Genomic DNA, 13738 nt, shown 5'->3' with positions numbered 1-13738 from the left:
GTAAGGTTTAAGTTGGAGCTCTCCGTACGATTATACACCATCAAAAAAACGAACGGCATAAAGTAAAGGCACTTGAACAGTCGTTTCAGTTATTGTGTGCTCTGATATTGTTATCACTAAGCCGTTACATAGTCTGGTGTGTGCGTCTAAGGTTTAAAATTTCAGCTCTCCGTATGTTAATAAACTATCGTCCTTCAAAGCTAACTGCAAACACTGTCGGCACTTTAGTCGTTTCAGCTACTGTGTGCTCTGATTTTGTAATCATTCAGCCGTTATGCAGACTAGTCAAAATGCAAACTGTTTTTCAAACTGTTTGCATCTTCGTCGTTAAACCTCTTTGATTCTTGGACTCTTCAGTCTGTCTCGAGAATTTGCATAAAAAAACACCATACAGTGACCTCCATATCAGAGTTTCTCAAACATGACGTCAGATAAAGAAGAAATACAACCCTTGCTGCGCGGACTTCCTGACGTTCCATCTAATGACGTCACAAGAAACCATGGGATTTCGAAGCGGAACATTCGTAATCTTATTGTGGCGAACACGATTCTGGGCCTCGTGGCTATCAGTGAGATCATGTTCGTGATGGATTTAACTCAGTACCTGTACGCCAGGATTTCTTCACAGCTGTATGGGTCCAATTTCTCTTCCCCTGTCAGGTAAGTCAGTTTTCTTATGTTGCATTAATTATAATTATACTGCAAAACGGCTGTTTAAAAATGAACGACTAGCTTACCCAGTCCGGCATGTATAAAGAGTATGTTAGAGGATCCGAGAGAGAGAGAGAGAGAGAGAGAGAGAGAGAGAGAGAGAGAGAGAGAGAGAGAGAGAGAGAGAGAGAGAGAGAGAGAGAGAGAGAGAGAGAGAGAGAGAGATGGAGAGAGACTCGAGAGACTGAGGGAGACAGACAGACAGACAGACAGACAGACAGGCAGACAGACACACAGATAGACAGAGAGAGGGAGAGAGAAAAGGGAGAGAGAGAAAGAGAGTAAGAGAGAGAGAGAGAGGCGAGAGAGCCAGCCTGCCAGACAACCAGACAGACAGACAGACAGAGAGAGTATGTGGGTGAGGATATGGCTGTGGGGGTGTATAATGTGCTTGTGTGTGTGGTTGGTTAGGTGTATGGGTTGGTGTCTGTGAGAATCACAGAAACGCACTTCTCCAAGAACTAAACCAGCCATGAAGACCAATAAGGTGCAGTCTCTGGTTTACAAACAATGTTTTATTTTCTTCCGCGAAAAACACGTCTTATCGCGCTGCGTTCAAGACGGAAAAGGAAGTTGGGAGATTTAACTCCCTTGAATTATCGTAGGTTTGACTTTCTACAGAAAAGCGACCAAATTATCTTTTCCGATTGTCTTACGGAGGTGTCAGCCGAACCAGGTCATAACCAAATTTAAGTAAAGACTTAAATTGTTTTATCATTACAGACAGCCCTGTTCCAAGATTGCATCCAGCCCACAGCACGACAAAGCCGGGAAGGTTTAGTCTCTGGTGTGAACCAACCTGATACACTTAGGCCTCTGCATCAACCTGCCTTCTGATTTCACAAAGTTCAGATCCTGGTTCACATACAGCGTTTACGTTCTATATATACATGTCTCATTACAGACAGCCGTGTTCCAAGAACGCGTTCATGATCGCCAAGGCCAACAAGGTGCAGTCTCTGTTGTCAACCAAGCTGCTATACCTGGGCCTCACCATTAATCTGCCCTCTGATTTCACAAAGCTCAGTCTCTGGTTTACGCGCAGTATTTCATCATAACAGACAGCCCTGCTCCAAGAACGCGTCGAGCCCTAAGGGTGCGGTCTCTGGTTTACACACAATAATGTATCATTACAGGCAGCCGTGCTCCAAGAACGCGTCCAGCCCAGAGCTCGCCAAGGCCAACAAAGTGCAGGCTCTGGTGTCAAGCAAGCTGCTATACCTGGGCCTCTCCATCAACCTGCCCTCGCTGTTCACCACTGTCCTCATCGGGGCCAACAGCGACCGCCTGGGTCGTCGCTTCCTCTTCTTCTTCTCCATCACGGGCCTCTTCTGTCGGGTGAGGAATAGCTGCTGCTGGTACAGAGGTCAATAAGCAATTTCATTTCATTTCATTGACTCTATTATCCTAATGCTAGGAATGCTGTCACTTCTTCCCAGTGGAAAGCTAGCAGCAACAAGAGTCGCGCTACCAAGGTGTGTGCGTGTTTAGGTTTAGCCACCTGCACTTATGGCAGAATTACCAATTTTTTTTACGTGCCCCTGTGGTGATACGGGGGTGGGACATGGATACCGTCTCTGAGTCTTTACATAAAGTTGACCCGTGTCCGTCCCTGCCGGTATTCGAACCTGAGACCTTAGGATGACAAGTGCAGTGCTCTACCAGCTGAGCTACCCGTCCCCCATTCAAACTGGTTGTTGAATAAGCAAATGACAAGAATTGCTACTTTATCAGTAGAACGTTACCGCCCTGATATGGCCCTTCGTGGTCGGCTGGGCGTTAAGCAAACAAACAAACAAAGTAGAACGTTTCAAGGCACAGTCCTTCCCGTTCAAACGATTGGACTCACTAACTCAGATCTGGACATGCTTTACATAGGGTGAGACCATCCCTCCATTTGGTCATATGCCGTAAGTCAACAGTCTAGGTGCCCTCAGTACAGACCATCCCTCCATTTGGTCATATGCCGTAAGTCAACAGTCTAGGTGCCCTCAGTACAGACCATCCCTCCATTTGGTCATATGCCGTAAGTCAACAGTCTAGGTGCCCTCAGTACAGAGCGGGCATTTTCGAAAAAATCCATTTTTTAATGGACACCGTTTGTAATCTGTAAAGTTAATCCATTAACAATGTCTCACTCTGCACAGGACGCAGGCAAGATGTTGATGTTGGTATGTGTCAAAGTGGAGAGGTGTTCAGTAACCGCTGCTGAAACGTACAGTCGCAAGAAATTGTTCATTGTTCATTGTTTATAAGCTGTCGGTCTTTGTCACTTCTCAAATGTGTCATTTTTTAAACACTATATGCCTCACAAAAATCATAAAACAGATCAAGTTTGCTAAAAATATAGTGAAAATGATAATGATAGCTTATATAGCGTGAACCACAGAGTTCCATGTTCTATGCGCTTTACATGAAATAATTATAAATAAAACACACTAAATCACACACACACACACACACAAACTATTCAGAAAATCTTCGTTTTTGCGAGTGACGTTGATATTGCGTTCATGTAACAAATGATTACATGTGTCAATATTTCGTCTCAAAGGCCTGTGTAACAACAGCAGTGGCCTTCTTCGACCTTGACCTCAACTGGCTGTTCGTGGGGTTCGTGCTGAACGCCTTCATAGGGGGCACGTTCACCATCACGCTGGCGGTCAACTCCTACACGGCAGACAACACGCCTGCTTCGCGTGCAAGGACCCTGGCCATAGGGCTCGCCGGTGCCGCGGCGGCTGTGGCTATGGTGGCTGGTTCACTGGGCGGTGGCTACTTCATCCAGCTCGTTGGCTTTTCCTATCCCTTCCTGGCCGTGAGCGGGTTAGTACTTCTTACCCTCATCATCACTGCCGTGTGTATCGAAGAGACTAACCCTGAGGTGCTGGGGCCAGGTTCAGACAGGCAGTGGCCGACGCCTTGGCAAGCGGTGAAGAGCGTCTTCGGGTTCTACTTCTCAAAGTCGGTTTCAGCAGAACCCGGCCTGACTTCTGAAACTACCACCAGCGCTGTCTCGGTCCATGAGTCTCGTCACCAGCGAGACATCCACGACATCATGAACAACCAGTCTCGACTAGCCGGCTCGAACGAAAGCGTAGAACCTGCAGTAGAAGGCCAGTGGAACCCCACAGACAGACGACCCGAATACATTCTTGGAATCGTCGTCTTCTTCTTCTCCGTGCTGCCCGAGCTTGGCCTGGGGACCATCGACATGCTGTACGTGATGAACGCCCCGTTCTGCTGGGAGGCCAAGAAGATCGGCACGTACAACACAGTGCGGGGTCTGCTGCAGAAGTTCGTCAGCTTGGCGGCACTGAGAGGCCTGAGTGCGGTGGTCAGGGAGGAGTGGGTGGGGGTGCTGGGATTTCTGTCCATGGCGTGCGGCTTCGTCATCATGGGGCTTGCTGACCGCGACTGGATGATGTACCTGAGTGAGTTTTGTTTGTTTGGTTGGTTGGCTGGCTGGCTGGTTGGTTGGTTTGTTTGTGTGTGGACCCTCCCTTGAGACCTTGCACGAGTCATAATTTTCGTCCTACCTTTCTACCCTAAGTATTTCATGCGCTATTCCTAGAGATACAGATTTGAAATTGAGCTGAAAGCTACAGAGTTCGTTTTGGGTGTTAAATAGATGACAACACACACGGGGAAGGTCTAAGTGTTTGAGCGTTCTGTTTTTCAAATCTGAATGCTGTGTTTGGTAGTCATTACAGACCGTAATATTCTCCAACAAACATTGTGTTTGTTTCTGATAAGCGAAGCGTTTTAGCACTGTATGGCACGAAATTTGCATACGTAAGCTAGACTGTAGGTTTGACTTCCTCAATCCAACGGTCTTAATCTGCTTTGACGAATGTGTGATGGGGTGAAGTAGTGAAGGTGGTGGGGTGCTCAGGCAGGAAGCATAGAATAGAGACGCCATGTCAGGGGTTGCAGTAACGTGACTTTTATTTTAACGATACCAGAAGCAGTGTCAAGTTGACTAGTGGAGCACACAACAAAATACGTCCTCTCTCTCTCGCGTCTTTCAGAGTTCTCTTTTTCACCCTAGCATGTACATACATAATCAAACTTTAGCTGGAGTCACAAACATCCAATCAAAATCCTAGTAACTATTAGCAACACAACATTCTAAGACAACAAACCATTCCATTGGTTAAAGACAAGAAGAAGGAGGGGGGCGGGGGGGGGGTAAGGGATTAAGACCTTCCAACCGCAGCTGACACGCTTCTCCCTATCAAATTTAAAAAATTCACACCCTCTTAACGAGACTTTGATCTGAGCGCATCAACATTACCACACGCACGTGTTATCGGCGGCTACCCCGGGTCGGTCATAAGAGTTACGCAACTTAACTGACCACCTGCCAGCTGAGCTGTAAAGGATCTACCGGTGACTGGACATGTGCATCTCAACATTTAACTTATAACAGATAATGGCATTACACAAAACATAAAGCGATCGGCAACATGAACTACAAACACTAGACTGAACAATGACAAAACTGTACTCTAGAATTGGTGACTGGTCCTGTCATACATCCCGCAGCTCTTTACCAAACTGCGTCCTCGCAAGTTCAACGCTAAAAAGTACCTCAACCACACAGAACAAAGACAAATGTTCAGTCAAAAAAATTGCAATACGAAATATCAGTACAATAATAGCATAGTTACGCACGGTCACAAGACGCATTCATACAAAACTTCCAAATACAAAAGTCAATGACTAAATAATTATCCAAATAACAAGAAAACACACCAGTCTTGGGTCCAGATAGTACCGATAGAGACATGTCCTTGATCAGTTCTTGAGGCATACTCACAATCTAAATCGTCTCTTAGCAAAGCACGTCTCACTCTTTGTCGTTACACACTACCTCACACTAACGCCAATATGGTTTTCGCCACAACCTTAGGACGCGTTTTCCGGGGAGGGCGAATGGGAGGACTGCCAGAAACTGGGACAGGGGATACAGGGAGAGGACCACTCGCAGACTCACATGTCTGCACAACAGGAATCTCCACAGTAGGTAGAGATGTTAGTTTCTCCCGCAGGGTGTGTAGTTCCTGCTTCATCTGGAGTTGGTCAGCCTGGAGGCGTTGTTTGATCTTGATCTCCTTCTGTAGTCGTTTCTCAAGCATTCCAACGATGGGCTCAAGCTCAGACGACGACTTGCCCTCGGGAACCGCAACTTCCTCAGTCTGGCTGCCTTGCTCATATAGAGGATGCTTGACGGTTGCTGAAATCTGACTAACACATGGCTCGCTGGGTTGTCTCCATGACCAAGGCTGCCGACGCACTTTCTGGTTGGCTGGACACTGGCTCTGCAAATGGCCGTTCCGACCACAAACCCAACAGCGTGGCCTTGACCTTGAAGTCGGTAGCCACTTCCCTGGGGCAGCTTTGGGGACGACAGGCAAGCGCTGGTTCAAGTCAGCCAACAACTCTGCTGCTTCCGCCGTCAGCGCGTTGACTTGAACCGGCACCTCCTTGATGCCAGTGCTCCTGTCTGTACGAGCAGCAGCTTCCTTGGTTACATCCTCGGAGTCCTCCCTCATCCATCGGAGAGCTGAGAGCTGGGCGATACAACCTGCTCGCTGATTAAAATTTAATTGTTTGGCATAGATTCGGAACGGTTTTGAGCAAACCATTGCAGGTGTTTCTTAAATACAGTTCAGCGAATGTCCCTTGAACTTTTTAAGGTTCAAATCGTCAAAAATGGCGCCTTCGGTATACCGTAAAATCCCTAACAAACGCCCACCCCCCCCCCCCCTCCGCACAGATTTCGAGTAAAAGTAGGGGGTGGACGTTTGCTAGGTATACACCCCTTTGCAAGATAAAGTGTCATCACATTTTCACGAGAGAAAAAAAGTGATACAACCAAGTGATTTATGCAATTTTAATGAATAATAAACACACCGTTTGTTTACACAAATAAAGATCAAAAATCTGTGATAGAAAAAAAAAAGAAGAACACAAGTGACCTTGATTCTTCTAATTCTCAGAATAACGTCAGCACAAACACAGTTTCTTCTCTTGTTTGGGGATCTGGTAGGGTTGATGATACTGGGCTCATTCTAGTCCTTCGAAGTCAAAATCATCGTCTTCACTTTCGTCTCCACTCTCAGCTTCTTCGCGAGGCAGGATAGCGCCGATTTCATCTGGAAACCACTCAAGTGTTATCATCTTAGGAACCGTCCATGGCGTTTGAAATTCAGGTCGTATGTTCTCCCACGCCTTGCTGACCCAGTTGATGACGTCTTGCATTCTAGGCTGCTTGAGGTTGCCAGCAGCTGTCGGTGGTCTTGCTTCTCTCATCCACTCAACCCAGCTGTCTCTGATGTCATCTTTAAAAGGTTTGGTGAAACCGACCCGAATCATCGTGTGGTCCATGTTCATTATATTGGACAAATAGCAGTCATGGCGATGACGAAGTCGCAGAATATTTCGACGGAATTGAAGAAGTTGATATTCGAAGTCGGCAGGGACCCTTTGGCCGGCAGTGGTTCCTCGTCGAGAAGAAACCGTGTGGCGCAGTTTCCAGCGCTTGAGCCACATGTCTGATGCTACAAAGCCTTGCACATTAAAAGCACCTGCCAATTTTATCGCCTTGCGCTGTAGGTCTTTATTCCTCCCACCCCCCCCCCCCCAAAAAAAAAAGGCGAACCATCGAACATTGTCCACAAATAGGAGGCCGACTGTCTTAAAGCAAATTTGTAAAAAAAAAACGGGGTGGGCGTTTGCTAGGTAGTGACCCCTCTACATAACTTTTGGCCAAAAGTGGGGGATGGGCGTTTGCTAGATACTGGGCGTTTGCTAGGGATTTTACGGTACTATCTTCGTGGTTCACACATAAAATCCAGTGTGACTTGTTCCATTCTTCTTTCAGCGCCAGCAGTGGGCCTCCTAGCGTCCCTGGCCTCTATTGTGGTCAAGTCGATCATGTCGCAGCGAGCCCCGCCTGGAAAACAGGGTCAGTTTATTTAATGACCATGGTGTTCCTAGACCACAAGCACTATCTTGGAGTATGTGTGTGTGGGGGGGGGTGCGTGAGTGTGTGCCAGTGTGTGTGTGTGTGTATGTGTGTGTGTATGTGCATGCGTGTGTGTGCATGCCTGCGTGCGTGCGTGCGTACGTGCGTGCATGCGTGCGTGTGTGTGTGTGTGTGTGTGTGTCTCTGTCTCTGTCTCTGTCTGTCTGTCTGTCTGTCTGTCTGTCTGTCTGGTATCAACATGATATATAACTTTAATAGGTTGTATTCTTCTTCTTGTTGTCGATCACACTAGTTATATTGTCAGCCCGGACAGCGAGACGAATGATGCCGTCTTCTCCAGGTCTTCCTTTCCTCCGTACAGCTTGCAGTGGAGGGAGACAGCAGTTGGCCACACGGTTTTTCTCAGACTCTCAAGGATGGTGCATCGCTGGAGGATGTGTTCAGTGGTCTGTTCCTCTTGTCCACAGCTGCTGGTAGGGGAGGGGACCAGCTTCATCTTTTGGGACATGTGTGCATTTAGGTTGTGTTCAACACTGGTCATAGAAAGTGTGTTCAAAACTTGTAATAGAAAGTGTGTTCAAAACTTGTAATAGAAAGTGTGTTCAAAAGTGGAACCGTTTAATTCAGAGTGAAGCCTGATAATTTGGTACGTTTCCTTAGGTTCGCTGTTCGCGGGTCTTAGCGTGCTGGAGACGGCGTGCATGGTGCTGGGCGGACTCATCTTCAACAACGTGTACTCCGCTACAGTCACCGTCTTCAGGGGCGCCACCTTCTTTCTCACCAGTGCGATTGCCGCCCTTGGCGCCCTGCTTATGGTGTGAGTAGCGTCCCTTTACAGTATATTGCGCGGTGTTGAGTGGGAGATTTTTTTTTCTGAATTGATTTCAACGACCATTCCACTGCTTTGCATATTTCCGGTGTCGCTTACTCCCGAACATTTATCACTGGTGCTTTTCTAAGGTCAGTTATCATAATGTAAACTTGGTCTGAGTAGGATTTGGGCTTTATCATTTCCTGTATTAGGAGTAGAGGCAAGGCAAGGCAAGGCAAAATATATTTTTATATTTAGTCAAGTTTTGACTAAATATTTTAACATCGAGGGGGAATCGAAACGAGGGTCGTGGTGTATGTGCGTGTGTGTGTGTGTCTGTGTGTGTGTGTGTGTGTGTGTAGAGCGATTCAGACTAAACTACTGGACCGATCTTTATGAAATTTGACATGAGAGTTCCTGGGTATGAAATCCCCGAAGGTTTTTTTCATGTTTTTGATAAATGTCTTTGATGACGTCATATCCGGCTTTTCGTGAAAGTTGAGGCGGCACTGTCACGCCCTCATTTTTCAACCAAATTGGTTGAAATTTTGGTCAAGTAATCTTCGACGAAGCCCGGACTTCGCTATTGCATTTCAGCTTGGTGGCTTAAAAATTAATTAATGACTTTGGTCATTAAAAATCTGAAAATTGTAAAAAAAAATAAAAATGTAGAAAACGATCTAAATTTACGTTTATCTTATTCTCCATTATTTGCTGATTCCAAAAACATATAAATATGTTATATTCGGATTATAAACAAGCTCTGAAAATTAAATATATAAAAATTATTATCAAAATTAAATTGTCCAAATCAATTTAAAAACACTTTCATCTTATTCCTTGTCGGTTCCTGATTCCAAAAACATATAGATATGATATGTTTGGATTAAAAACACGCTCAGAAAGTTAAAACAAAGAGAGGTACAGAAAAGCGTGCTATCCTTCTTAGCGCAACTACTAGCCCGCTCTTCTTGTCAATTTCACTGCCTTTGCCATGAGCGGTGGACTGACGATGCTACGAGTATACGGTCTTGCTGAAAAATGGCATTGCGTTCAGTTTCATTCTGTGAGTTCGACAGCTACTTGACTAAATATTGTATTTTCGCCTTACGCGACTTGTTTTTAACTAAGGTTACAGGGTTAAGGATGTGAGTTTAAGGGTGGGTTTGGAGAGCAGGGTAGACGGAGAGAGACCGATGGTGTCATCTTTTTTCTCTCACCTCTTTTTCTCTCTGTGTTATTTCGCGTCTGTCTGTCGATCTGTCTGACTGTGTATATGTCAATCTGGTGTTCTATTTTGCAATACTACTAAGGCGCTTTGAACTATACTAGGATTTGCGCTAGACAAAAACCCAGTACTATTATTATTATCATATTCATTCAAATCATCTGTGCGAGTATATGTTGCCGAATCAAAAAACAAGAAAGGTAGGTTATTGGAACATGTCATTATTGACAAAACAAAACGTGACATTTACAGTACGTCGACCCACTGGTCTGTAAAGTAGACACACACACAAACACTTAGGATACAAATGATTAAAAGAAATCCGTCATCTTGCAAGCGAGATTCATCGACGATTTTGAGATAAGTTTATTATTTGTATCATGAGCGTTTGTCTGTCTACTGAAAAGACCACTCGACATACTGGGTCGACGTACTCTTGTTATATTTAGTCAAGTTTTGACTAAATATTTTAACATCGAGGGGGAATCGAAACGAGGGTCGTGGTGTATGTGCGTGCGTGTGTGTGTCTGTGTGTGTGTGTAGAGCGATTCAGACTAAACTACTGGACCGATCTTTATGAAATTTGACATGAGAGTTCCTGGGTATGAAATCCCCGAAGGTTTTTTTCATTTTTTTGATAAATGTCTTTGATGACGTCATATCCGGCTTTTCGTGAAAGTTGAGGCGGCACTGTCACGCCCTCATTTTTCAACCAAATTGGTTGAAATTTTGGTCAAGTAATCTTCGACGAAGCCCGGACTTCGGTATTGCATTTCAGTTTGGTGGCTTAAAAATTAATTAATGACTTTGGTCATTAAAAATCTGAAAATTGTAAAAAAAATATAAAAATTTATAAAACGATCCAAATTTACGTTTATCTTATTTTCCATCATTTGCTGATTCCAAAAACATATAAATATGTTATATTCGGATTAAAAACAAGCTCTGAAAATTAAATATATAAAAATTATTATCAAAATTAAATTGTCCAAATCAATTTAAAAACACTTTCATCTTATTCCTTGTCGGTTCCTGATTCCAAAAACATATAGATATGATATGTTTGGATTAAAAACACGCTCAGAAAGTTAAAACAAAGAGAGGTACAGAAAAACGTGCTATCCTTCTTAGCGCAACTACTATCCCGCTCTTCTTGTCAATTTCACTGCCTTTGCCATGAGCGGTGGACTGACGATGCTACGAATATATGGTCTTGCTGAAAAATGGCATTGCGTTCAGTTTCATTCTGTGAGTTCGACAGCTACTTGACTAAATATTGTATTTTCGCCTTACGCGACTTGTTTTTATATTTAGTCAAGTTTTGACTAAATATTTTAACATCGAGGGGGAATCGAAACGAGGGTCGTGGTGTATGTGCGTGTGTCTGTGTGTATGTCTGTGTGTGTGTGTGTGTGTGTGTGTAGAGCGATTCAGACTAAACTATTGGACCGATCTTTATGAAATTTGACATGAGAGTTCCTGGGTATGAAATCCCCGAAGGTTTTTTTCATGTTTTTGATAAATGTCTTTGATGACGTCATATCCGGCTTTTCGTGAAAGTTGAGGCGGCACTGTCACGCCCTCATTTTTCAACCAAATTGGTTGAAATTTTGGTCAAGTAATCTTCGACGAAGCCCGGACTTCGGTATTGCATTTCAGCTTGGTGGCTTAAAAATTAATTAATGACTTTGGTCATTAAAAATCTGAAAATTGTAAAAAAAAATAACAATTTATAAAACGATCCAAATTTACGTTTATCTTATTCTCCATCATTTGCTGATTCCAAAAACATATAAATATGTTATATTCGGATTAAAAACAAGCTCTGAAAATTAAATATATAAAAATTATTATCAAATTTTTTTTTCGAAATCAATTCAAAAACACTTTCATCTTATTCCTTGTTGGTTCCTGATTCCAAAAACATATAGATATGATATGTTTGGATTAAAAACACGCTCAGAAAGTTAAAACAAGTCGCGTAAGGCGAAAATACAATATTTAGTCAAGTAGCTGTCGAACTCACAGAATGAAACTGAACGCAATGCCATTTTTCAGCAAGACCGTATACTCGTAGCATCGTCAGTCCACCGCTCATGGCAAAGGCAGTGAAATTGACAAGAAGAGCAGGGTAGTAGTTGCGCTAAGAAGGATAGCACGCTTTTCTGTACCTCTCTTTGTTTTAACTTTCTGAGCGTGTTTTTAATCCAAACATATCATATCTATATGTTTTTGGAATCAGGAACCGACAAGGAATAAGATGAAAGTGTTTTTAAATTGATTTGGACAATTTAATTTTGATAATAATTTTTATATATTTAATTTTCAGAGCTTGTTTATAATCCGAATATAACATATTTATATGTTTTTGGAATCAGAAAATGATGGAGAATAAGATGAACGTAAATTTGGATCGTTTTATATATTTTTATTTTTTTTTACAATTTTCAGATTTTTAATGACCAAAGTCATTAATTAATTTTTAAGCCACCAAGCTGAAATGCAATACCGAAGTCCGGGCTTCGTCGAAGATTACTTGACCAAAATTTCAACCAATTTGGTTGAAAAATGAGGGCGTGACAGTGCCGCCTCAACTTTCACGAAAAGCCGGATATGACGTCATCAAAGACATTTATCAAAAACATGAAAAAAACGTTCGGGGATTTCATACCCAGGAACTCTCATGTCAAATTTCATAAAGATCGGTCCAGTAGTTTAGTCTGAATCGCTCTACACACACACACAGACACACACACAGACACACACACACACACACGCACACACACACGCACATACACCCCGACCCTCGTTTCGATTCCGCCTCGATGTTAAAATATTTAGTCAAAACTTGACTAAATATAACGAAGAGAGGTACAGAAAAGCGTGCTATCCTTCTCAGCGCAACCAACGAATACCCCGCTCTTCTTGTCAATTCCACGGGCACTGCCTTTGCCACGGTCGGTGGAGTGACGATGCTACGAGTATACGGTCTTGCTGCGTTGCGTTGCGTTCAGTTTCATTCTGTGTGTTCGACAGCTACTTGACTAAATATTGTATTTTCGCCTTACGCGACTTGTTTATTCTGAATTTTGGAACAATAGCAGTAAATTTGTTTTTGGATTTATATGTTGCAGAGCGTACATCGTCGTCATCAGACGGTCCGACAACTGCAGGACATACACGGGGACAATCCAAGGCCCCTCATAAGGAGTTCAAAGCTCTCAACGAACAATAACTCTTTGCCATGTCAATCAAGAATGACTCCTTGTCATGTCAAACAACAAAAGCCAGCAGCGACTTGTCTAAGTGCTGCATCAAGTCCCTTCCGTTCTGCACATCCATTTCTTTCTTTATTTGGTGTTGATCGTCGTTTTCAACCATTCAAGGTTATATCGCGACGGGCACATCCATTGATCTCAAAACAAATCCATGGGTTTTTAGATCAATGTCTTCTATGGAAATGGGTTTGCATAGCTCATAGAATGATGACCTAGTCATATCTAAATGCACTTTTTTCAAGTTTTGCACTTGTAATGCTTACTATGTAAACGACAATTTAAACCATTACAGATTTGCGCAAGCTTGTGTGTGTGTGTGTGTGTGTGTGTGGGTGTGGGTGTGGGTGTATGTGCTTGCGTGTGTGTGTGTGTGTATCTGTCTGTCTGTCTGTCTGTCTGTCTGCCTGTATGTGTCTGTTGGTCTGTGTGAGTGGGTGTGAGAGTGTGTGTGGGTGGGTGTGTCTGTCTGTCTGCCTGACTGTTTTTCTGTCTGTCTGTCTGTCCGTCTGTCTATGAGTGTGTGTGTGTGTTTGTGTGTGTGTGCTTGTGCGTGTGTGTGTGCTAATGCGTGCGTGCGTGTGTGTGTGTGTGTGTGTTCCCTTTTCATGGATGTGTCAGTACACAAGTTCTTCGACAAGAATGCGAGTCAGGCCTACAAACAACATAGTCAAGTGTGACATTTAAGATAAAAGCGCTTTAAAAAGTCCATTTCTCTC

General features: G+C 43.7%; 1 protein-coding gene across 1 annotated transcript in view; it reads left to right on the top strand.

Moving 5' to 3' along the window:
* LOC138959940 (proton-coupled folate transporter-like) overlaps positions 1-13344 on the top strand; it is a 13963-nt gene extending 619 nt beyond the window's left edge. Inside the window, exons 1-6 of the mRNA XM_070331624.1 lie at positions 1-660; positions 1848-2049; positions 3266-4145; positions 7601-7684; positions 8366-8522; positions 12879-13344. The exon at positions 1-660 is cut by the window's left edge and continues 619 nt beyond it. Of these exons, the coding sequence (XP_070187725.1) occupies positions 422-660; positions 1848-2049; positions 3266-4145; positions 7601-7684; positions 8366-8522; positions 12879-12951 (1635 nt within the window). The 5' untranslated portion in view covers positions 1-421 and the 3' untranslated portion in view covers positions 12952-13344. The remainder of the gene's footprint in view (positions 661-1847; positions 2050-3265; positions 4146-7600; positions 7685-8365; positions 8523-12878) is intronic.
* Positions 13345-13738: the final 394 nt, after the last annotated feature.

This window comes from Littorina saxatilis, linkage group LG1, assembly GCF_037325665.1.
Source record: "Littorina saxatilis isolate snail1 linkage group LG1, US_GU_Lsax_2.0, whole genome shotgun sequence".
Classification (NCBI taxonomy): Eukaryota; Metazoa; Mollusca; class Gastropoda; order Littorinimorpha; family Littorinidae; genus Littorina; species Littorina saxatilis.
This window is presented reverse-complemented; position numbering and strand designations above follow the sequence as displayed.